The sequence below is a fragment of the Macaca nemestrina genome, chromosome 10 (assembly GCF_043159975.1).
Source record: "Macaca nemestrina isolate mMacNem1 chromosome 10, mMacNem.hap1, whole genome shotgun sequence".
Lineage (NCBI taxonomy): Eukaryota > Metazoa > Chordata > Mammalia > Primates > Cercopithecidae > Macaca > Macaca nemestrina.
The window spans coordinates 120,375,327-120,399,623 of record NC_092134.1 but is presented as its reverse complement, the minus strand read 5'-3'; the positions used below and the strand labels follow the sequence as shown (position 1 = coordinate 120,399,623).

Genomic DNA, 24,297 nt, shown 5'->3' with positions numbered 1-24,297 from the left:
CCATAGCTCTGTCCCTGCTCTTCTTTTTTTTTTTTTTTTTTTGCCTGCTCCTCTTCTTTAGTCCCATTCACTCCCTAAGTGTTGTGTTTAATCTCATCCCTTTACTGGTTTTAAAATTCATAGAATTCTTAAAATTCTTCAATTAATCATTTCTGCCTCCCTCCCCCCCCAAAAATCTGTAGGCTGGTGACCTCTTTACTGACCTCTATTGAGTTTTGTATTTCCAACCTCCTATTTTGTACTTGTACTTGGATATTTTTAACATACATTTTAATTTTAATATGCCTATATGGCAAGTGTTAATTTCCCTCTCTTAACTGGCTTAATTTCAGTAAATTACATCATTATTTACCCACAGTTTTATCCATAAACCTAAGAATCATCCTTGATTTATTTTTTCTCACACTCTCAAATCCCTTTCATATACAAGTTCTATATTTTCTACCTCCACAACATGTATTCCAAATTCATTTACAGCTCTTCTTTCCCTGTGTGTACCATCCCAGTGTAAGCCATCATCATCTTTTGCTTCTAATCATATTTCCACATCAACTAGCCCATTTCTTCTTCTCCAATCTCATTTCAAAGCACCTCCTCTGTCACCCACACAACTCTGCCTACATTGGCCTCTTTCCTAGTCCCCAAGAAAGACATACTCTTTGCTGTCCGTATATTTTGTTTTTCTTTCTTCTATTAAGAATGCCTGGAATACTAATTTCTGCCCCAGCTTTTCCCATTACTTCACCTTATCCTTCAGGACTACCCTCTGTTTTTAACCTTCCCTAAAGTAGCCCACCACTTATCCTATCACCTCACCTTGCTTACTTTACTTAACGATTTAAAACATTCTGCAATTACAGTAGTCCCTGCTTATCTGCGGTTTCACTTTCCGTGGTTTCAGTTACCCATGGTCAACTACAATCTGAAAATATTAAATGGGAAATTCCAGAATTCATGTTTTAAATTGTGAGTTTTAAATCTGAGTAGGGTGTTGAAATCTTTCACTGTCCAGCTCCAGCTCACCCAAGACATGAACCATCTTTTTGTCCAGCATGTCCATATGTAAATACCACTCTCCTATTAATCAATTAGTAACCATCTTGGTGAACAGATAAAAAAAAGCATAGTATACATAAGGCATATACATATCAGTGGTTTCAGGCATCCACTGTGGGTCTTGAAACATGCCCTCTGCCACACACACACACACACACACACACACACACCCCCCTATGATTAAGGGGTAACTACTGTGTCTTATTTATCTATTCATCAGTTTACTGTGTACCTTAACTAGTAGGTAACTTTGATCAAAGAAGAGACCATGTCTTTTCAGTGCATGGCTGTGTCCCTTGAAATAAAAGGATTGTGTATCTCATAGTAGGTGCTCAATAAATATTTGCTAAACAACAGAATGAACTGATAATTAAGCGAATGACTGATGTCAAATTCCATTGAGATTCCCAAACCTTTTCATACATCTTTAGCCATCAGTGATAGACTGATAGTAGTTACCCAAGACGAGTTTTCTTACTTATTCTTTCACTTTTGATTCTGCCTTGGACTATTGATTGTTTTCATTAATAATAATAATAACACACTACTTTGGGCAGCTAGTAGGAAAAGCAAGGGCAATGATGCTGACACATTCTGAATGTCTCCGGGGTGATGCAATCAGTATTTAAACAAATAATTTCTGCCCATCAATCATTCCTCTACTTCCTGCAATGAAGCTCCCTGGAGGAGTCATCAGATTCTCAATCTTGCTTGAAGACTGACAAGATGTCCCTGTGGACTCCCAAACATACTCCAGAGGGGGAGGGGTCCTTAACGCCAAGACTTTAAAAGCTCCAGTTTCAGAGCAAGAGTCGAAAACTCACACGTAAAGTTATAGTAATTTCAGGGTTCTGAAAAGACGCAGAACATGAAGGTAAGTAAAGACTTTATTCACTTGAGGCTTCTTAGCTGTGTTTTAAAACGCTTTATGGCATTTTACCTATTTCATGTTTAATAAGCATTTTAGAGTTTAAAGGATATTTGAATGATATGCCTTTAGAATAACAGAATCATTTGATTTTACTAAGAAAAAAAATCACATCTTATTCTTCATTTGGGTGAAGTAATACGAATAATATGTTTCTAAATGCGTTTTTTCAAGTGGACTCTTTGTGAATTAACTAGAAGGTAGAAGGGAAACACCTCCAGAAAACTGAGTATTAAAACAGAATATTGCGAGAAGTAAGGGGTTTGTAATTGTCCAGGCGTCAAGGAAGGAAGCAGAAGATCCTATTGGCACAGAAATGACCCTTTCTGGTTGACCGCTTCATACAGGTACTCAGAAGTCTGGCAGCAACAATCTTGGCTCTTTTCCTGGTGCTTTTTTTCCTGGGAAACTCCAGCTGCGCTCCGCAGGTAATCAAATGCAAAATAATTTTTTTTTTTTTTTAATGCGCACTCTGTGTCCTCTCTGCTCTTTCTTTCTTCCTTCTTGTTTTATTATCTTCTTTTTTATTTTGCTGTAATAGAGGACTGAGCTGCAATGTTTTATTAACTGCTCTTCCCTTCTCCCGGGTTACAGAGACCCTTGGAGAGAAGGAACTGGACTCCTCAAGCTATGCTCTACCTGAAAGGGGCACGTAAGTTCCAAATATTTTGCTCTTCCTACAATAATGGAAGACCCTTAGGAGTCATGAACAGATAGATGGAGAGTTATGGAGAGAGAATAATGTCGAGTTTATTCCCTTAAATCATCGAGGCCATCAAAGAGAACGGTAGGTGAGGGAGGGGTGGGAGAGGGGAAGAGTCCCTGATTATTGGAAATCCTCCGTCCTTATTAGAAATTCTCCATCCAAAACTGGAGGGTTGCTTGTCTTGGTCCAAATGGGAACTCTGGCGTTGCCTGGGAAATACCGCACTAACCCGGCGTCCGGTCAGGCGCAGGGCTTTCCTCCAGGTCTCCAGGGCGCCTGGCTCACCCCGGCGTTGCGCTGGGAGCGCTGGAAACTCGGCAGCCCCTCGCGACCCTAACCTGGAGCAACCTGCCTCCTCCCCAGGCCCGGGGACTGTGCTGTGCCGGGAGGAGCTGAGGTTTAAGCCCGGGTTGTCCCGGGCCGGGCGGGCGCTGAGCCCCGGGTCTCGTTTTTGCAGAGGGTCGCCGCTTCATCTCCGACCAGAGCCGGAGGAAGGACCTCTCCGATCGGCCACTGCCGGGTGAGTGACCGAGGTGTCAGGGCGCTAGTCTTGCGCTTTTAAAATAGAATGGGGCGGGCAGGGCTTGCTCCGCGGTGGTGCCTAAAGAAAGGCACCTCACCGGAAAGACGCGGCTCTGACGCGCCCTCAGATGTAGTCGGCCCAAGGGCAGCCCAGGTTGGCAGCAGCTGCTGGAGGCCAAGCACCGGAGCTGGGAACTCGCGCGTCCAGCCCGCGCCAATGCTGGCAAGGGCGGCCGAGGCTGGCGCTGCGGCTCCCCAGGCTTTATTGGCTTGCGGCTGTTCAGCCAACCCTCTGGCCGCCAGGGTGTGCAGAGGTCGCCAGGGAGTTAGGGCCTGAGGTTCAGCTCAGAGGGGTAAGGCGAGATAGGAAGAACTATGCAAATGCTTCTAGAAATGTATCTGCGTGTTTATGCAGGAACTTTACTCAGCCTCCTCTTAAACGCTGTTATTACTAAAAAAGGAACTTACCTAGGAACTTCAAAGGTATGTTTCTGTTTTACTAGAAAGAACTACCAAAGGTTCAAAATCAAAAGAGTAACATGCGGGCAGTTAAGGATGGGACCAGGGACTATTCTTTTCCATGCTAAACCTTTCCATCGTATTGTTTTAAAAAATAACAGTACAATTCGATAAAATTGTAAAGATTGAAATGCTAAAATGAAGAAGTATACTTACTTGGAAAAATACCAAACACCGCAATTGAACACATAGTAGGTGCTTAAATTTTTGTTTAGGCTCTTCAAACATGCTGTGTAATTGAGCTTATTTATCTTATGAGAGTGAGATTTGTTTCTCAACTTCAGTTGCCCCAAATTAGAAATCATGTTTGGTGCTGAATCAGAACAATGTGTCTTTTTTCAACTTAGATTTGAAATAACTTTGAATTCTTAGCAGATACTCCTTCAGTCAAATAATTACCTTCTATTTGGCCGAAAAGGTAAATTATTATCTAAACTTCTCTTTGGCATATAGTTTAAAATTCTCTTCCATACCCTGTTTGTAAACTTGACATAACCAATTGTAAGTCATTTCCAAGGCAAGTGTGACATATTTCTATTTATAAAAAATTAGTCTTCTGTGTAAGTAGTCCTTTGTTGAGGGCTCAAAATCTATTTCATAGAGGTTTTTCTAGTATTGCTGCATGTTAGAATAGGACTTATCTATATGAATATATAAATGCTAACAGAATCTGTGTGCGTTTTTGTTTCTCCAGAAAGACGAAGCCCAAATCCCCGACTACTACCTATTCCAAAGGCAGCAACCATCTTACTGGCATCCCTTCAGAAATCACCAGAAGGTACTAGCATACTGACCTATTTCACCTGCCTAACAGAACAGCTTTGCTTACTTTTGGGATTCTATGTTGAGTGCAGCACCCCTCTCCCAGAATTTCTTGGCCTTAGGCCCAGAGATTCAATTCTGTACTGCTTGAGTGAGGCCCAAGAACCTCTGTCCTTAAGCAATTCTTCCACATTATTCTGATGATTGGTCAGGTTTGAAAACAACAGGAACTTCAGAGCCAGTTAATAAAAGTTGAAATCATGCGAATGGAGATACTTTCTAGGGCTTAGATGTAGTGGGAAAAGGGAAGACAATACAACACCCAAAAATCAAGGGAAATGGGGGAAAATAGTACCAGTGAAGGGACATTAAAAGGAGCAAGCAGAAAGATGAGAAAAATCAGAATAAGAGAGTATCCCAGAATTCATTCGGTAGTTGATGCTACTGATCACTCTCCTCTTGAAACTTTCTAAGGATGGAAACTATCAGAATGGTTACTATAGCCGAATGTTTAGTAAGAATACAGAACTCAGGGGACATTAAACAGTGTGTCACCAGACTTCCCCACACCTCCTGCCCAGTGACACAGCTTGCTGCTGCTATGCCATATCTGAAACCTTGTTTACAGAATGTGATACAAGAAAGTAAACTGCAAAGTTAAGAGCAAGCAGGTGAGGCTCTGGAGAGCTGGCATGACTCTCAGAACTCTAGCAGTAGAAAGTTGTGAAATAGTTGAATAATGGGTAGAGGATGCTATATCCAAGGTGTTCTTTTTAAAACCCAAGATGTGGAACCCAGCGATTTTTGAAGTCAGTATGAAAAGAGCTCTGATGGAGATTGGTAGATAGTGACGTTTTAGATTTGATCGTTGGGAAGATGTGCAGAGCCAGAAAGGAAAGTGACCTATAATGGACAAGAGAGAGCTAATTTTAAAGAGGAGAGGTATCTTCATTAGCAGTTTGAGGAATGGATGTGATTATAAGGTCCCCATCTCAAGTCTTTTTTGGAAAATAAATACGTATATTTTTAATTATTGAAGTTTTCTAAGTGGATTGTCTCTGAAGATGAAATAACTAATTTTATTAGTCTAAATTGACAGAAAAGTTGTTGATTCCCATATGATAAATTAATCACTAGTCTTCTTTAGTATTTTTATTCTATACTCCCTCAATATTATTTAGAAAGCTCTTATTTAGCGAATTATGGTTTCAGTGGAATTTATACAGGGATGCGGTTCTGGTTTTGTTTTGTTTTGTTTTGTTTTGTTTTCTTCCTTCCCTTTAAAGAGAAGCCCATTTTCTGCAATGGTTTAAAGTGTGCTAGAAATTCAGGTTAAGATGTAACCCAAACATTCAAATTATATTGCAACTAACTGAAAGGTGATCTTAGAAGAAATTAGTAGATGCACTTTGTCCCTGGCCACTCCTTCCCCCTACCTGATTGTAACTTTTAGTCATTCTATCCTATTTTTAGAGTCCCAGGAACCTGCTATTGTCTAACTCTTTAAGTATCCCCACCTCAGATGTGATAACTCATGCTCCAAAGTTTCGCGATCCCACACAGCAAACGAGTGCCTCTTCTTTTTGTCTCACTTCCTCCCCAGAACTCTAGCTCCCCTAATAAAAGAACATTTGCAAATGTGTTCCCATGTCATCTTTCCTGAGTAAGATCCATTTGAACAGGAAATATAAAGAGACAGTCCTTTGATGCAAATGAATTATTTCAATAGTGGATATTTTAGACATAAGTCAATTTGTGAGACACATGGCTCTTTGAGATTTTTACCAGACATACCATACTGTAGTTTCAGTCATTATAGAGGTTCAGATGTAAAATATGAATTCCCCAATGTGTCCCAAGCTGAGAAGAAAATATTTTAAACTGAACAAATCAAAACCCATACTGTTTAAATTTTCAGTGGCAGAGTCCATGAGTTAGCATAGCTTAGAAGGCTAAATGTTTATTTCCTGAGATTCTCTGTCTTACCTTTTCCTCTATTAAAACACAGAGTGTATATTTATTTTAAACATTTTTTTTCTTACAGATCAAGAAAAAAACTTTGATCAGACCAGATTACTGGAAGATAGTCTGCTTAACTGGTGAAAATATTATGTTTAATTATAGTTCTATTCTCTCTGAAAACATGAACCATGTGAATAAAACCTTTGGACCCTTTTATTCATTTGTAATCTTAAGAACACACACAGATAGTTTTATTCTTTCAGAAACAAAATATATATACATGCTTAGCTGAGAACATCATCTTCTTTCATTGCTTCAGGTCCTGTTTAGATGACCAAAAATGTTTTTAGATCACCTTGTGTCTTACTCTTGAGTTTCTTAGAATATTTATAATTATAAGGTTGAAGACTAAAGTGTTCTTTCCTTTTAATTATAGCCAGTACCTGTCTTGATCTTAGTTGTTGTTGTTGTTGTTTTCATTTTGTTACCCACTTGCATTTTGTTTTCACTCAACAGAAATTCTCCTTCTCTGTTTTCCTTTTATCCCATCCCCAAGGAGGTGGGAGGAAGGCAAGAAGCATGGCAGGATGGGAAATAGGAGAGTATGACTCTCTATAACTCATCCAGGAGTGATCAATTAAGAAGATAAATTGGATGACTGGGGAGAAGCCCTGTGACAGGAACACTTCAGTGTGGTTGCTGAGAGGAGACAGTCATTGAGGTAGAAGGTTTGCCAAAGATCTAGAGCTTGGAGCTCCCTTTGTGCTCTTTGGGAATTACCTTGCATTCAGTTTAGAAACATGGATCTAAAAGTTACTGGAAAATAAGCAGATGGAGACACACTCTGTTGTTTATGTATTGGAAAAAGGGAACAAGCCAGTTTTGTTAGAGGTAACTCATTTTCCATGACCAGACTCAACAGATTCAAGTACTCCACTTACTCTAATTGACTAGGCTCTAGGTTTTATTTGACATCATAGCATTACATAAATCACTCTGATAACATAAGTGCACAGTAATATGCCTGATCTTCTCCTTTTTAAAAGCCAACTTGAGTTCAGTACTATCTGAATACACCCATGCGCACATACACACACACACACACACACACATACTCCTGTGGCAAACATAATAATGTATTTATTTAGAATTATAATATGACCGTCATGTTAATTTTTTTTTACCTAATCAGAGTTGTTATTGACAAATGTCATAAGTGGAAAGCATTGTTAATTCTTATTGTCATCAGTATTTACCATTATTTAGTAGCTCAAGGATATCTTTATGTGAATGTCTCTGTAACTTGGAATTGCAATTTAACTGTGTTAAGTCATCAGAACTCTGCTTATAAGATTTATCTGTATCTTGTTTCATGATTTAATAATGAAACTAAATTCAAGTTAATGTAATGTTGATCTCTGTCAAAAAATAACTTGTGAGCATTAAAATATCTGTATGGCATTATAATAGGCACCTGTCATTTATGACTTGATTTGAAAGTAGACTTACTAGGCAGTGCTTATATCCAAGTTATTGAAAATTGTTTCCGAAAGCATTGTTTTTTATTTATACAGAGTCCTAACCACTTCACCATTAGGAGGGGTGGCACATTAAAAATTATTTACCCATCAGACATAAACTTGTACATATTGACTATTGAAATAGTATGCGTATTCAAAGAACACTTTTTTTTTTTTTTTTTTTTTTTTTTTTTTTGAGACGGGGTCTCGCTCTGTCACCCAGGCTGGAGTGCAGTGGCCGGATCTCAGCTCACTGCAAGCTCCGCCTCCCGGGTTCACGCCATTCTCCTGCCTCAGCCTCCCGAGTAGCTGGGACTACAGGCGCCCGCCACCTCGCCCGGCTAGTTTTTTGTATTTTTTAGTAGAGACGGGGTTTCACCGGGTTCACCAGGATGGTCTCGATCTCCTGACCTTGTGATCCGCCCGTCTCGGCCTCCCAAAGTGCTGGGATTACAGGCTTGAGCCACCGCGCCCGGCCTCAAAGAACACTTTTAACATCTATCTTATGAAACAATTCTTCCCACAACTAACCAGAACAATCTCAAAAATGTCATACTAATCACTGTTTTAAAAGCTGTCTCGATGATCAATAGCTGTTAAAATATAACTCCAAGTATTCTAAGTACTCAAAGTCCTTGGATGTTCTTAGGAACAAATATGCTGATTAATTTAAAAGTCCCTCTTCCCAATTTTCTATAACTTTTCAACTCTCTTACGGTGTCTACATTCTATTTATTTCTAGATTTTTAAAAAACCGAAATGAACAAGTGATCATAGATCAGAAAACCTTCACATTATATGGCTTGTGTTTTAAAATTGGAAATGTTCTGCCTTCAACATGGATACATGCACAAGAATACCTCGATCTGCAGGCAGGGCTTTCAGTCACTTTCTGCACGATTCTCATTGCCCTTCCCTTTTTTTTGCCTCTATAGCCTACCTCGGCTATCTGGCCTCCATCCTGGGCTCTTAATTATTCTTTGTTTTCCAGTAGTTGCCTTCTCTCCCCCAATACCATCATTGTGTTCCTAAGAGAGGAGAGAAGAAGGCGAAGTGGCCCTGGCTTGTTCAGATTAGCCTCCAGCTTGCATTTCTTCTTTCTTTAACTGGTTATGATAAATGAAAATGTGTTATCTTATCAACCTTGAATTACATTATTTTATCTTGACCACAAAGAAAGGGAAGTTGGGAATGTAACTTCATTCTGTTCAGTCTCTTCATACTGGACTATAAATTCCTTTAGAAAGAGCTCATCAAACACTGTGTGAAATGGGCCCTTTTATCATCCATATTACTCATAGACATACTCATTCAGTGAAGACTCTTTGGACCTCCCTAAGTAGACTTGACCAGTCCCTCTCGTGAGTCTTCCTTGTACCCTGGAAAACTATTAGTTTAACACCTGCAACATTTATGTTCTCATCTGCATATGTAAAACCAGTTCTGTTCACTCTAACCCTTACCGTGGAAGGGACAGTAGTGTCTTGATCAGTTCAGGCTGCTAAAACAAAATACTGCAAACTGTGTGACTTATAAACAACAGAAATTTATTTCTCACAATTCTGGAGCCTAAGAAGTTCAGGATCAAGGTGTCAACAGAATCAGTGTCTGGTAGAAGGTCCATTTCTTATAGATGGCACTTTCTTGCTGTGTCCTCATGTGGTGGAAAGGGCAAGGCAGCTCTCTAGGGCCTCTTTTATAAGGGTAGTAATCCTATTGATGAGGGCTCTGCCCACATGATCCAATCCCTTCCCAAAGGCTCTGCCTCCTTTGTGGATACCATCACATTGGGGACTAAGATTTCAATACAGACGGGCCCAATTTATAATGGTTCAATTTATGATGTTTCAACTTTATGATGGGATGAAAGCAACACACACTCAGTACACTCCTTGACTTACCATGGGTTTATATTCTGATAGGCCCATTATAAATTAAAAATATCAGAGGGTTGGCCAGGCATGGTTGCTCACGCCTGTAATCCCAGCACTTTGGGAGGCTAAGGTGGGAGGATCACTTGAGGCCAGAAGTTCAAAGACCAGCCTGGCCAATATGCCAACACCCTGTCTCTACTAAAAAGAAAATAAAAAAATTAGCCAGGTGCGGTAGCACAGGCCTGTGGTCCGAGCTACTTGGGAGGCTGCAATATAAGAATTGCTTGAGCCTGGGAGGTGGAGGTTGCAGTGAGCCGAGATCACACCACTACACTCCAGCCTGGGTGACAGAGCAAGACTGTCAAAAAAGAAAGAAAGAAAGAAAGAGAGGAAAGAAAGAAAGAAAGAAAGAAAGAAAGAAAGAAAGAAAGAAAGAAAGAAAGAAAGAAAGAAAGAAAGAAAGAAAGAAAGAAAGAAAGAAAGAGAAAGAAAGAAAGAAAGAAAGAAAGAAAGAAAGAAAGAAAGGAAGGAAGGAAGGAAGGAAGGAAGGAAGGAAGGAAGGAAGGAAGGAAGGAAGGAAGGAAGGAAGGAAGGAAAAGAAAGAAAATATCAGTGGATTTATCCAAACATAACCCCATTGTAAGTTGAGGAGCACCTATATATGAATTTGGAGGGCACACAAACATCCAAACCGTAGCAGGTGGTACAATCCATAAAAGGGGTCTTTCTCTCAGCTGATCAGATACCACACATTTTTTCTATAGTTCTTGTCCTTCAACTTATGAATACATACATTCTTTAAAAGCAACAATTTTTTGAACCTCTGTGTCTCCCAGTAAGACCTTTTATTTATGCAACTATTATGTACAAGGCACTGTACTACACACAGAGCCATCTGCTAACAATCTTATTTGCTTCTCCTCACCAGCTTTTGTCGGTCTTGGGGAAAAGGATGAAGAAATGACTAGAGTGGAGGGATGGAGTCACCTGGCAGCAGCTGTCTGAATAGGGGACCAAGTACAGGATAGAAGGTGATTCCTACACATGCAGTCAAAGCCAGGTGTTTGCAAGTCAGCTAAATTCCATGTGCCCTATCATTTGTACACACTTCTTATCATCAAATTATTATTTCATTGAATAAAAAGCACTTACATCTTCAGGTATTTTACTGTGTAGGCATGTTTTCAATAACAGTTGAACAACCAGTTACCAATCAAGAATATCATCTGAATAGACACTGTATGCTACTTTACTAGGGATACATTTTCATGGTTATTGTAACAGTGAACCCTCGTTTATCACAAGATCTTTCTGGTACTTCAGCGAATGAGCCTATAATATAAGTCCATCTCATATTTTCTCTACTCTCCAGTAGAGAGCATTTCAAACTTCTCTGCAGATGCTGGGTTAATTGGCATCCACAGGGCATGTGTCAAAGGTTAGATTTTAGGTCAATTATTTCTCTTCTTTCTGGACATCTAAGTAAAGTAAATTTCCAGCCATCTTCCATTTTGGTCTGATTTGCTGCTTGTATCCAACAGTCTTCTACTTTTTTCTAGCTAATGGAGCAATAGGAGGGCTGAATTACAGTTTTCCAATGATCTTGAACCATCTGACACCTTGTCATTGCTGCTTTTCCATTTTTGTCATCAATAGTCCATCTCTGAGAAGACCAAAACTTTTTTAGAGCCTCCTCAGAAGGCCAATTGATATGTCAATAAAGGAAGTCACTGTGAGTTAAATGGAACTCTCAGTGAATAACTACTTAGTTATGAAAAAAAGCAATCCAAGAGTGATTTTTGTTTTTGTTTTGTTGCCAATTTAGACTTAATTACACTTAAAACATAAATCTGCTAAATTAATAATCGTTCAACTATGACTCTACGCACATCACAGAATATGTTAAGAGACATTGTTGTTATTACAACTGAATAGATGTTCTATTCTAACTACTTTTAGAAAGATAGCTTCTGTAGGAATTATTCATAACAGCTGCTTCCCACATGTTATTGGAATGTCTAAATAATTTTTAAACAAGGCATTATCAGTGAAAGTTAAGTTATTAAATATTAATGCATTTATTTACTGGGATTTAACAACTTATCATCTATGAAGATTGACCAAATTTTTTTAAAGTCTTTCTATTTAAACAATAGAAAAATGTTACAGTAAGATGTTGGTACCATGCACATGGTAATATCTTCCATTCACATGATAATATCTTCCATTAATTACAACATAAATTCTAGAGTTCAAAAGTGACATAAATGTGCATTAGTATGCATCAAAATATGAACTTAGGATAGCTGTTCACACATGGATTTTGTCTCTGCAAAACTACATATAAATCATGGTTCTGATGCATGTGAAAAATGAAAATAATCAGTAAAAATCTAGCTATTTAAAATATGTAGGTATTGCACATTCATGGGTAAGATCAAGGTTTTCAGAGGGAAATGAGAAATTTGTGTGGTGGGGTAGAGAAGCTGCATAAATAGTAAGCAAAGGATTATGGTGATAACTTAAAAATAAACAGAGTAAGAGAAAATCCTTACCACTTAAATTCACCATTTTAAAAACACTTTTCCATCTTCTGCCTTTAATGAGTGCTCCTCCTCATGCCTAACTTTTACGGGGAAAACAAGAGTTGGGGAAAACAACTTGGATCTTATTCTAAATTATGAAATTGTCATTCACTCAATTTCTTCCACTTTTTAGGCAGATAATAAATTCCATTGTAATACTTAGAAGAAGAAAATGAAATGTGTGGCATTTTTATTTTAAATAATTAGTCTTACTTTGCTTTATAAAATTAGCTCTTCTCAGCACATGTAGAATTCAGTTCTTATATTCACCATGCAGCTTTTTCTTCCCACGAGGAACGTGGCTCAGTGCAAATGGTGACTTGATATTTAACCGATCCCTTTCAGCCTCCTTTTCCTCATCGTATCTCTCATCCTCCACTTCGTCTTCCACATCACTGCTCTGAGGACTGGAGGCCTGAGACCCTGAAGGAGAAGGTGGTACTGAGGAAGGCCTGGGATATTTAAATCCTTCTGTCTGCCAAAGACAAAAATAAGACATAAACATCAAAACAATGTACTGGTTTTCAATGATGTAAATACTATGCATCAACTATCAATTTTGTAAGTAGTTATCTATCTATTGTAGTCTGGGTGCTGTTAAACTTTGATTCATTTTGATTTTGATACCACCAACCTCAAGAGGGAGTCATTAAATATATAGCTATTCTTTATTAAGTACTGAAATGTACCAGGTGTTATATACATATTATTATCATCTCATCTTTTAACAGCACTCTGATACATATGTTTTTTTCAGTACAGAAGAAAATGGAGGGTTAGAGGGGTCAACTAACTTGCCCAACATCACACAGCACATCAGTGGTAGAGCAAAGATTTGTACCAGGTCTGTGATGACTCCAGAAACTTTAATGTCAACTGCCATCTTACACTGCTGATACTGTTAGTCTCTAAGTCTCAACTTTGCTCAACAGAGCTTTGGAATGTGGGTAGCCTGGAAATGCCACGGACAGCCACCACTTGAAGGCATCCTGGAAGTCAGGCCACGTCACTGACCCTACAATTCCACCAGTTGCTGTTATTTCAGTTAATGAGAAAATACCACTAGACTTTAATTAATTTGCCCTTCTACTTGAGATACTGAGATAACTTATTTGATAAACACATACTAAGCACCAATTATGTATCTGGCACAATAATGCCACTAAAGAAACCAGATGAAAAAACATGATTGGAGTGCATATGATTGAATGGGGAGACACATGTATAAAAGTGTTACAGCGCTCGTCACTCTGTATTTCAATTATTTTGTACATTATTATCATGTCATACATATACAGTCATTTTGAGGTTCAGATACTTTACCTGTTAGCAATATAACAAAAGAACAGAGTTCTGCACTTGAGACCTAGCTTGAAGTAGGTGCTCAATGCTTATTAGATATAATAACTGGATAAATAAGTAGATAAACAGAAAAATGGATGAATATTGCTGAATTATCATTAAGTAGAATGACCACCTCTGAATAAGCTAAGCAATCAACTCTGAATGCTAGAATCATAAACATGAAAATCAGAATTTGTAACCTGAGCGTTTAAGAAAACCTTGTCACCTTTTTCATGGGCAACTTTTACTTCAGGTTAACTTTCTAGATCTGTTCCACTAGAGACCTGATATAGGTGGAATATAAGTCATGTTATTAGGGATAGTTGTTTATAGTAACAGTGACCCCTGATTGAGAAACTATATCTGAACTGAAAAAATCTATAAATACCTGATGAGGAGCCAGAGTTTTTGGGACTCTCTGAATGATGACTTGTAATTGGGCATATTCCTTGCAGGGAGCATGAAAGCTGGTTTGCAGGGATTTACATGAGATAGAGGCTCCTGTGGGACATGGAGCTACTAGCTAAGGTGATCTCATTTGCAATGGTATGGGTCTTATCTTCCTGCACCTAAGCCGTCACCTAGTGTGTAGGGGGCAAAGATGTTTAGCTCTTGAATCACTGTGTAGACTACTGCAAGGACTAATCCCAGTAAAGAGAAATGCCTGATGCTACCCTGCTTCAAGCAGCACTTCTTGTCTTCTACCCTGCTAAGTGAATCTGATGACAAATGTGGCCTATAGCAGTCTTATGAACATAAATGTCTAGTTGGATTTTAGAAGACACCCTGGTGGGCATTGCTGAATGGAACATAAATGCTTATCTAGTTCAATTCCTGCTGGGGTGCTGAACTTACTCTATTTCACTCTTGCCAAGTGGTCACCCATATAAACACTTTCTTGGGGAGCAAATTCACTTTCGATTAAAGCAGTCTAGTTTGTTTTTGAACAACTCCCCAAAGAATGAATGTCCATCAGAACCATTTCAAGCACTAAGGCAGAGAAAGTTTTAACTCAGAGATGCTTCTCCAATGACCTGAATCAACTGTCTTGAGAGCTTTAAGACAGTCTTATTTGTGAGTTCTTCTCTCTCTTCTTTGGTTTGATTCAACATTATGAAAAAGTATCATAGCTTGTGTGCGTAGCTACTTCCAAATTTAAATGTATTATTTAAACTTATAAAAAGAAATACAGTTTTCAAAACAAACAATACATTGACTATTTACCGTTGGTGGTGATGTTAGTTCCACATGGAATTTATCTGGAAAAGCTCTGCTTAATGTCAGGTGTCTGGCATGCTGGTAATACTATTGACAGAAAGCCAAATCACAGGTTAATAAAAACCCTTAGTATCTCAATAACCAAGTTATTAAATAAGGCCTTATTCTCCACTTCTGAAATATATATACTTTTTAAAGTGACAGAATCTATGCACTCTAGGTTTGAGACTCAGGAAAGAAATTACAGTTTGTAGTTTTACTATTTTTCAACCCATAGGCACAGAAATACTATAAAATGCCAGGGAAGAATGCCCATACTGGTCATACTGAGCTCTGAATTGAGCATTAAGGTGACTGAAAACACTGGTTTCATTCCACAGAGAAGCAGTGTGGCATGGAAAAAAGATAGGGCCTGAATATTCAGAGAAATTGGGTGTAAATCCGGCTTCAGACCTCAGGCAAGAAACATCACTTCTAAAAGTCTAATGTATCTATTTTCATTGCAAGATGGAGATAGTAAAATTAATCATCCAGGTTGTAATGGGCACTGGCATTTGTGTGTGCAGATACTCAGCAAATGGCAGCATCTATCATTCAGCCAACAGTGTTCAGCACTGCGCAGACAGACACATTATGTGAAGGCAAAGTCAATTTATTTATTATTAAATCACCACTGCTAAGCTATGTGAGCATCCAGGTGTTTATAAACCTATTGCATGATTGAGAGGAGGTATTTCCTGTACTCATCATTTTGAAAAACCGTATTATTCCCATTACTCACTACAGTTGAGAAATATGACCACAATATTTCTCTAGAGAGAAACAAAGTAGGGACTTTTATCTTGATGTTTTCTTCAACTTCATAAAATGTTTCCTTATACCAGTAACATATCAAGTGAGGCACTGACAATGGAATAGCTAGTAACATTAGTGCTAGATCCTGATGGACTTGCTATTATGGATAGATTCAAACTAAACATGAAGAAATAGATTTAAGACTTTGTAAACTCATTAAATTTTAAAAAGTACATGGAGACACGGAGGTTTTAACAGTTATAATATTGGATTAATTTTAGAGATTATGACTAGAATCAACATGTTTATAGTCCACTGGAATTTTTTAAGTGGTCTGCTGTGTTTATCAAAACTTGCTTACTCTGCCTAAGTATCTCCAATCCAGAAGATCTGAGAGCCTCTCAGTTCTGTTCCTCTGGATAATCCTTTGGCGGCGTGACTGTTTGCAAAATCCATAAAGAAACTGAGTCAGCTGATTGCAAGAATCATCTGGAGAACGGAACCGCCTGTCAACGATGTAAATACCTGAAGAACACAAAAGCCAAAGCACAAGTAAAAGCAGGACTCACCTTAAACATTTGTTCTCCTATGATTTACTAACTCTTTGGTTCTATCAAAAACCTATGCATTATCTACCCCCTGACTCAGGAATTACCCCCACTTTATTCTTTTCTAAGGCCCTTCTAATGGTTTACAAGCATCACTGACATACAACCAACAAAGTGGATCTTGCTGAAAAAACTCTGGCAGTCTAGGGATACGCCGGATCAGTGATCCTCCATGTGGTTGCTCACTAACCAGAATTTCCGGTATCTGTGCCTTTTAGGTTCCCCAGTGTTCCCACTGTGCAGCCGTGGCTGAAAACTCCAGCGCTAGCCTGAGGAAAGAGCAACAGTACACCTAAAAAAAGACTGAGGGAAGGCTGGGGCTTGGTAGCTCACACCTGTAATCCCAGCACTTTGGAAGGTAGAGGTGGGTGAATTCCTTGAGCCCAGGAGTTCGAGACCAACCTGGGCAACCTGGGGAAATCCCATCTCTACATACAAAATTTAGCCAGGTGTGGTGGTGTGCACCTGTAGCCCCAGCTACTCGGGAGGCTAAGGCAGGAGGATTACGTGAGCCAGAAATGTGGATGCTGCAGTGAGCCAGGATCAGGCCACTGCTCTCCAGCCTGGGCAACAGAGTGAGACCATGTTTTTTTTTTTTTTTTTTTTTTTTTTTTTGAGACGGAGTCTGGCTCTGTCACCCAGGCTGGAGTGCAGTGGCGCAATCTCGGCTCACTGCAAGCTCCGCCTTCCGGGTTCACGCCATTCTCCTGTCTCAGCCTCCCGAGTAGCTGGGACTACAGGCGCCGGCCACCTCGCCCGGCTAGTTTTTTGTATTTTTTAGTAGAGACGGGGTTTCACCGTGTTAGCCAGGATGGTCTCGATCTCCTGACCTCGTGATCCGCCCGTCTCGGCCTCCCAAAGTGCTGGGATTACAGGCTTGAGCCACCGCGCCCGGCCGAGACCATGTTTTTAAAAAAAAAAAAAAGATCCAGGGAATTGGCAATGTATAGGCAGAGAATGTATCCCATTCTAATTTTTCTTGCTTCTAGTCAATATGAACAGACAGATAATGGTATGCAAATTATTGTACCATCTTAACAAAAAATTTAGGTGAATTTTGCTAACTTGGCATGGGCCTTTAAAATAATAACAATAACAATAATAATACTAATATATGTACTCTCTATCTAATGACCAATATATGTACTCTAAGACCATAGTTATTGTAATATCGCTTCTAGGCAGTAGAAGGGATCAAAATTCAGGGGGAAAAAAGGTAAAGAACAAAGTTTGTCCAAGGTTTGCATTCTTCTTGCAGTTTGTCTTATGGGCAACATATTAATATTAATAGCATTCTTATGTTATTTGTGGACCACATATTTAAAGCTACTTTTTTTTTCTCCACTTTTAGTTTAGGTTCAGGGGAAACACATGCGTATCTGTTAGATGGGTACATTTCATATTGCTGAGACTTGGTGTACAAACGATCCCATCACCCAGGTGATTAACATAGTGCCTGGTAGGTAGTCTTTCAACCCACGCCCCCTTCCCCCACTCCCCACTCAAGCAGTCCCCAGGTGTCTATTGTTTCCATCTTTGTGTCTATGTGTATTCAATGTTTAGCTCCCACTTATAAGTGGGAACATGCAGCATTTGGTTATCTGTTCCCGCATTAATTCACTTAAGATAATGACCTCCAGCTGCATCCATGTTGCTGCAAAGGACATAAATCCATTTATAAATCTACATTTTTTTTTTTTTGAGACAGCCTGAGGCTCTGTCACCAAGGCAGGAGTGTAGTGGCACGATCTCAGCTCACTGCCTTCTCTGCCTCCCAGGTTCAAGTGATTCTCATACCTCAGCCTCTGGAGTAGCTGGAAGTACAAGCATGAGCCACCATATTTGGCTAATTTTTTGTGTGTTTTTAGTAGAGATGGAGTTTTGCAATGTTGGCCATGCTGGTCTCAAACCCCTGAACTCAAGTGATCCACCCACCTCGGTCTCCCAAAGTGCTGGGATTATAGACATGAACCACCGTGCCCAGCCTAAATTGACTTTTAATTAAACAAGAAATATAAAAACATTAGTTTAATTATCAGGATAACTTTAGAGTTAGGCTCTGTAAAGAACCTGTGCTTTGTTTGGTTAGAGGTCACGTCTCCCCAGGATGGGTTAATGATGAAAAAGCTCACCGTAAGCAGTAGGATCAGCCACATGCTCCTGCATGAAACAGCCAAACCCGGAGAGATTCGTGGTCACACTGGGGATACCCATCACTGTGCATTCAGCTGCCAGGGGAAATAGACCAAAGCTCGGCTTCAGACCAGCACCTAAATCCTTGTATGCACTCAGAGGAGGAAAAGGCCCTCCTCCTAGTAATAGCAATGTTCACTTTGTGTCAGGCACAAGACTAAACTCTTTACATGTCTCATTAACTTATTTAATCTCTCAGCAACCCTGTGAAGTGGGGCTATCATTATCCCCATCTTACAGCTGAAGAAATTGAGGCACAGAGAAATAACTCGCCCACCTTCACAAGGCCAGGGTTTGTGGTATAGCTGGGATTTGAAGTCAGGCATCTGGCTGCATAACCCTTGAGCGGAACTGCCAGGCTCCACTGCACCTTCAATCCCAGCTGGTTTTGTTTTTTGCTTCTTTCTAGCCTGTGTTTCTAAGAACTTGGCAAGTTTATAGGGTAGGTTAAATATGTTTTGGATGTGACCAGCTTCTTCCCCCATTTAAATCTCCCTTGGCACATATTCCTTCCACTGTCTCAGGAGCTCAATAAATGGATGATCTCTTTCACTGCTCCCTCATCTTTTAATAAAAATCTGTTTTCCAGGAAATAACTGATATGTCTTAAAAATTTTACTAGTCTCAAGGATATCTGCATTTTTAGGAATTTATATTTGATAATGGAATTACCCTTGGTTGGTAAGTGGTGATGGAGGAAGAAAGATCTTCCCATTACCCATGAAGTAATACAATTTAGACAGCAACCTTATCTCTTGCTCTGCAAATGTTTCCTCTTGGTTTAGCTATATAGCTATGGAGTTGTGGTTCTCTAATTTTAGTGGCGGGTGGTGCAGAGGAGGAAAGTGGGATGGGGACTATCAGCCCTTTTGAGAGTCTGATGAACATTTTGGAACTTCTTTCCAGAAAAATTCTTTTTTTTTTCTTTTTACATAATTTTATTTCCTCAGACTTCCTCCTGGATTCAGCTCCCCCTTCTTTGGGAGTTGGGAGTTGGAGAGTATCTCTTACTTTCTTTTAAAAAAAATTTTACTTTAAGTTCTGGGATACATGTGCTGAATGTGCAGGTTTGTTACATAGGTATACACGTGCCATGGTGGTTTGCTGCACCTATCAACCCATCGTCTAGGTTTTAAGCCCTGCATGCATTAGGTATTTGTCCTAATGCTCTCCCTCTCCTTGCCCCCCAATCCAACAGGCCCCGATGTGTGATGTTCCCCTCCCTGTGTCCATGTGTTCTCATTGTTCAACTCCCACTTATGAGTGAGAAAGTGAGGTGTTTGGTTTTCTGTTCCTGTGTTAGTTGGCTGAGGATGATGAAGAGAAATATTCTTATACACATATGTATACAAAATTTTGTCTACAACGCCATGAAAGTTCACAGATCCTTAATGTTTACTCAATGGCCATCAAATCACTATGCAGTAAAATTCCAGGCACCCATGAAGCTTAGTATATGTTCATTGAATTAATTTAATGAAGTAGGTCCTTATATTTATTTGGCTCTCTGAAAACACATTTTGAGGAATACTTTCTAGAGTGAGTTGGATCTAGTAACACGTAAAAAGATTATTCTAAAAATATTAGAGAGTTATCTAATATGCTGATGTTAAATGTATACCACCAGAAGTCGCATTCTTTCTGTAACTATAGGTTGGGGAAGAGTGACCAGCTCCTTTTGGTTAATGTAAATCACAGCATGACTCATTCACTATGGACTATTCCACAAGCTCACTTATTTGTCTATTTATAGTATCCTTTGTAACATCTTCTTTGGCCTTTATCTTAAAACATTAGATATATCTCCTTTATCATTTTGGGTTGTTAAGTTTAACTTTGCCTTATAAAATGACACTTTGGTGGACAGTCAGCTGTTAGTACTATCACATTTTCTTGACCCGACAGAAAGGACTTCCCACATCGCCTCAGTCACTCATGCATTTGGTTGTATGCTTCTCTATTCATGATACTTCCAATAGTAAATTGTTTTACTAGAAATAATAAGAACACGGTCAAAAACAAAGTGTTAAGTTCATCAGTGAAACGTGTGCTTTGTATGTCTCAAAAGATGGTGTAGTGCAAGCAATTTGTGATATTTATGTGGACATTTCATAAGTAAGAAGACAACACCTTCACAAAAGTAGGCCATTTTTAGATCTGCAAGAGAGACACCTGGAGGAGTTATATACAAATATTTTCTACATCATGTTTCAAGACAATCCTTTATCTATTTTCCCCAAGAAATTTTAAAGTTTTCATAGCTGCTGGCAAATTATGCTTGGTGAAAGCTAGAACAATAGAATAGGACCTTATGACCAAACACGCATGGCCCTCATGTTGTTCCTGCTGTAAATAATACTGGATGCTATTTTTGTAGAATTTTTAATTCTGTATTTTAATTCTAGGATAAAGATGCAAATAATAGAAAAAATTCTTCCTCTTCATAATTCAGCCTATTATTCCCCCTCACCTTGGCCTCTGCTGCTCCTTACTTGAGCTTTACATCAATGATAACATTGAGATACAAAAGGCAACATTTATTATCTCAATTATAAATAAAAATGTTTTCTGAACTTTTTTAAAATCACAAGTGAAGAGGCCGGGAGTGATGGCTCATGCCTATAATCCCAGCACTTTGGGAAGCCGAGGCAGGTGGATCAGTTGAGGCCAGCAGTTTGAGAGTAGCCTGGCCAACATGATGAAAACTGTCTCTATCAAAAACACAAAAATTAGCCAGGCGTGGTGGCATGTGTCTGTAATCCCAGCTACTCAGGAGGCTGAGGCACAAGAATCTCTTGAACCCAGGAGGCAGAGGTTGCAGTGAGGCAAGATCATGCCACTGCACTCCAGCCTGGGCAACAGAGTGAGACTCTGTCTCAAAGAAATAATAAAATCGCAAGTGAAATTTTATTTACATTGGGCAGAAAAATCTCTGATTATTAATAAGAGATGGAAAAGTTATTATTGTATTCTTTGCATTGGCATGTATTTAAAGTATTTGTTTCCCTTTTAATTAGACATTTCAGTACAAATACAAATTGATCACTTTTGATGCTAATGGCAACCATGCCAGTTGGGTCCAGAAAAGAAAAATACATAGTAAATCTGATAATCTACCATCTGTTAAAAAATAAAATAAAATAATGAAGGAGGGTGAAGAAGGAGGAGTTTCTGAATGGAATGATGTCATTGTTGACAATACTTACTGAATTGCTAGCCTCTCTTAGTACCTTTTATTTTGAGGCACACGAATGTGAAGAAGACTTTTCACTGTACACCTTTTTATATTTGTTTCCCTAACCATGTGACTGTGTTACCTACTATATATTAAATACATTCATTAAATTTTAAAAAGAATTATTCTAAAATAATTTTTAAAGGACAACATTGCCAGACTATTATTTATTATATTAATCCTACTTACAGTCAATTTCTCCTTCACACTAATAAATGGGGCAGATAGAGATGGCTAAATAACATACAACCTTTATAACACATTCCTTTTTCTTTGGAATTCAATGAGGCAATATCTCACATACCTTCTAAAATATGCCCAAACCGTGGTGTACTTATATAATCTTCATCCTTATTCTTAAGTAATCATCTACAAACCATAATTTGATCCCTGAGATGAATCCAATCAAAATTTTTTTAAAACTGAAGAATTGAAATCTCATTAGAAATTTAATATCAACTTTGAATATTATATATATGCACATAAAATAATATACTAACAAAATCCAAAACATTCCACATTCTATGCATGACACATACCTGGAGTATAACCCCAGGGTTCATAGTATGATGGAAATACTCCAAGGTGACAACCTCTGACGAACTCTTCATAGTCCATGGGTAGTAGGGGACTGGTGGAGGATAGAAATTCCGGGTGCAAAATCACCTAAAAAAGGAAAATTCTAATGAAAAAAAAGAAAAAGAAGCAAGAAAAGTGAAAAATCTCCTACAATTTGGTCATTTCAGTACTGTACTATAGAATCCTTATGTTCTAGATTCAGAAAGAAAAAAGAGATAAGACAAAAGAAAAAGAAAAAAGTCTTGGTGGTTTGTTCTCCTCTCTCCATTTTTAAAAAGTGTCTATGCTGCATATTTAACTTTCCCTCAGGTTCCAAGGCTTAGATTGAAGGATAAGGAGTTAGAGTGCTCATTTTTGTTCACACACTAAGCTACATTCTCCAGTCCAGCTTTGACATGCAATAAACATTATATTTGGTTTTCTAATTGCTCTTGTCTTTTTACCAATTTGTTCCCAACTCAAGCAGGGAAGAAGGAGCTACATAACAGACCATTCTTACATGCCTTAAGCATGAGTTGTTCAAGCGAAATGGAATTAAGGGACAGGGAAGATGTTCTAGGAATGCCATCTAGATTACATCATGCTGCAGGACCTCATGCAAACCACCATCCTCTCTCACCTAGAGGCCATCACCTCCTAACATGCTCGCCTGCCTCTTTCTGTTCCACTGGGGTCTCTATTCAACACAACTAGATTGATCCTTTAAAAATGTCAGTCATTCCCTTGCTCAAAGTTTTTCAGTGGCTTCCCATTTCACTCAGAGTAAAAGCCAAAGTGTTTACCATGGCTTCTAAGCAGTAGTGTGCTGGTAAATATTTAAGAACTGAGACAGTGAAGTATAAATATATATTAGTACATAAATTTGTTGTAATTTTTATCGAGATGAATAATGTATATACAGTTACCAAACAATGAAAGATGTTATAACATGTAGATGCTTAAAGCAACTTTATTCATAATTGCCAAAACTTGGAAGCAACACAAATGTCCTTCAGTAGGTGAATGAATAAATAAATTGTGGTACATCCAGACAATGGAATATTATTTAGTGCTAAAAAGAAATGAGCTATCAAGCCATGAAAACAAATAGAGGAAACGTAAATGCATACTACTAAGTGAAAGAAGTTCATCTGAAAAGGCTACCTGATATATGATTTCAACTGTGTGACAATCTGGAAAAAGTAAAACTATGGAACCAGTAAAAAGATTAGTGGTTTCCAGGGGTCAGGGGTGAGGGAGGGATGAATAGGTAGAGTATAGACAATTTTTAGGGCAGTGAAAATTGTCTGTATCATATTCTGTATCATACTATGATGATGAATACATTTGTCAAAACCCATAGAATGTATAACACCAAGAGTGAACCCTAATGTAATCTATGGAACTTGGGTGGTAATTATGTGTCAATGTAGGTTCATCTGTTGGAACAGATATACCACTTTGGGGGATGCTGATAACGGGGGAGTCTGTGCATGTGAAGGGGCAGAGAGCAAATGGACACTGTACTTTCTGTTCAATTTTGCTCTGAACCTAAAACTGTTCTAAAAAGCAAACTCTATCAAAAGTGGATATATACAAAACTCCTTATTGTGAATTCTATGTAGTCAATTAATTCTCACAATTTACTATTTTTGTTTTTCCAAAATTTTGTATTCGTAACCAATTTATGGTTTCAATTGATGGCTGATTGTAGCTCTGACATAAATGTTGATTGATTTCGTTTGTTAATGAGTAGAAGGAGCTGAAATAACAGAGACATTCGTTGGAACTTCACGAGTTCGTCAATAATGCAAGTGACTTCTTTGCTGGGTCAGATAGTAGTTTTTGAACACGGACAAAATTTTTTTTTTTGCCACTCACAATGTACAGGCTACAGATCCAGAAATCAATA

The 24,297-nt window shown here is 38.7% G+C and overlaps 2 protein-coding genes across 5 annotated transcripts in view; one reads left to right on the top strand and one right to left on the bottom strand.

Annotated features, from left to right (window-relative positions):
* Positions 1-1,738: 1,738 nt before the first annotated feature.
* Positions 1,739-10,991, top strand: LOC105492100 (spexin hormone). 4 transcript variants are annotated; one of them, XM_071072080.1, is made up of 7 exons: positions 1,739-1,930; positions 2,332-2,412; positions 2,579-2,636; positions 3,148-3,210; positions 4,426-4,509; positions 6,538-6,592; positions 10,778-10,991. In XM_071072080.1, the coding sequence occupies exons 1-7, from the start codon at positions 1,925-1,927 to the stop codon at positions 10,803-10,805; spliced, it is 375 nt and encodes a 124-aa protein (XP_070928181.1). In that variant the 5' UTR covers positions 1,739-1,924; the 3' UTR covers positions 10,806-10,991. The 4 variants fall into 4 exon arrangements, with proteins under 4 accessions (XP_070928181.1, XP_011757300.2, XP_011757298.2 ...); XM_011758998.2 differs by lacking the exon at positions 10,778-10,991 and adding an exon at positions 6,972-8,048; XM_011758996.2 differs by lacking the exon at positions 10,778-10,991 and adding an exon at positions 7,012-8,047.
* A 917-nt stretch (positions 10,992-11,908) lies between these two features.
* The window catches only part of LOC105492101 (glycogen synthase 2), a 62,995-nt gene continuing 50,606 nt past the window's right edge, over positions 11,909-24,297 (bottom strand). The window contains exons 12-16 of the mRNA XM_071072079.1: positions 22,367-22,493; positions 18,532-18,627; positions 16,153-16,316; positions 15,003-15,083; positions 11,909-12,909 (exon numbers count right to left, since the gene is read on the bottom strand). Of these exons, the coding sequence (XP_070928180.1) occupies positions 12,688-12,909; positions 15,003-15,083; positions 16,153-16,316; positions 18,532-18,627; positions 22,367-22,493 (690 nt within the window). The 3' untranslated portion in view covers positions 11,909-12,687. The remainder of the gene's footprint in view (positions 12,910-15,002; positions 15,084-16,152; positions 16,317-18,531; positions 18,628-22,366; positions 22,494-24,297) is intronic.

Excerpts from the sequence above, each read along its gene's own strand:
- LOC105492100 (XM_011758996.2), top strand. Across the intron at positions 3,211-4,425 it reads CTCCGATCGGCCACTGCCGG|AAAGACGAAGCCCAAATCCC; the intron begins GTGAGTGACCGA and ends TTGTTTCTCCAG. Across the intron at positions 6,593-7,011 it reads GAAGATAGTCTGCTTAACTG|GAGGTGGGAGGAAGGCAAGA; the intron begins GTGAAAATATTA and ends CCCATCCCCAAG.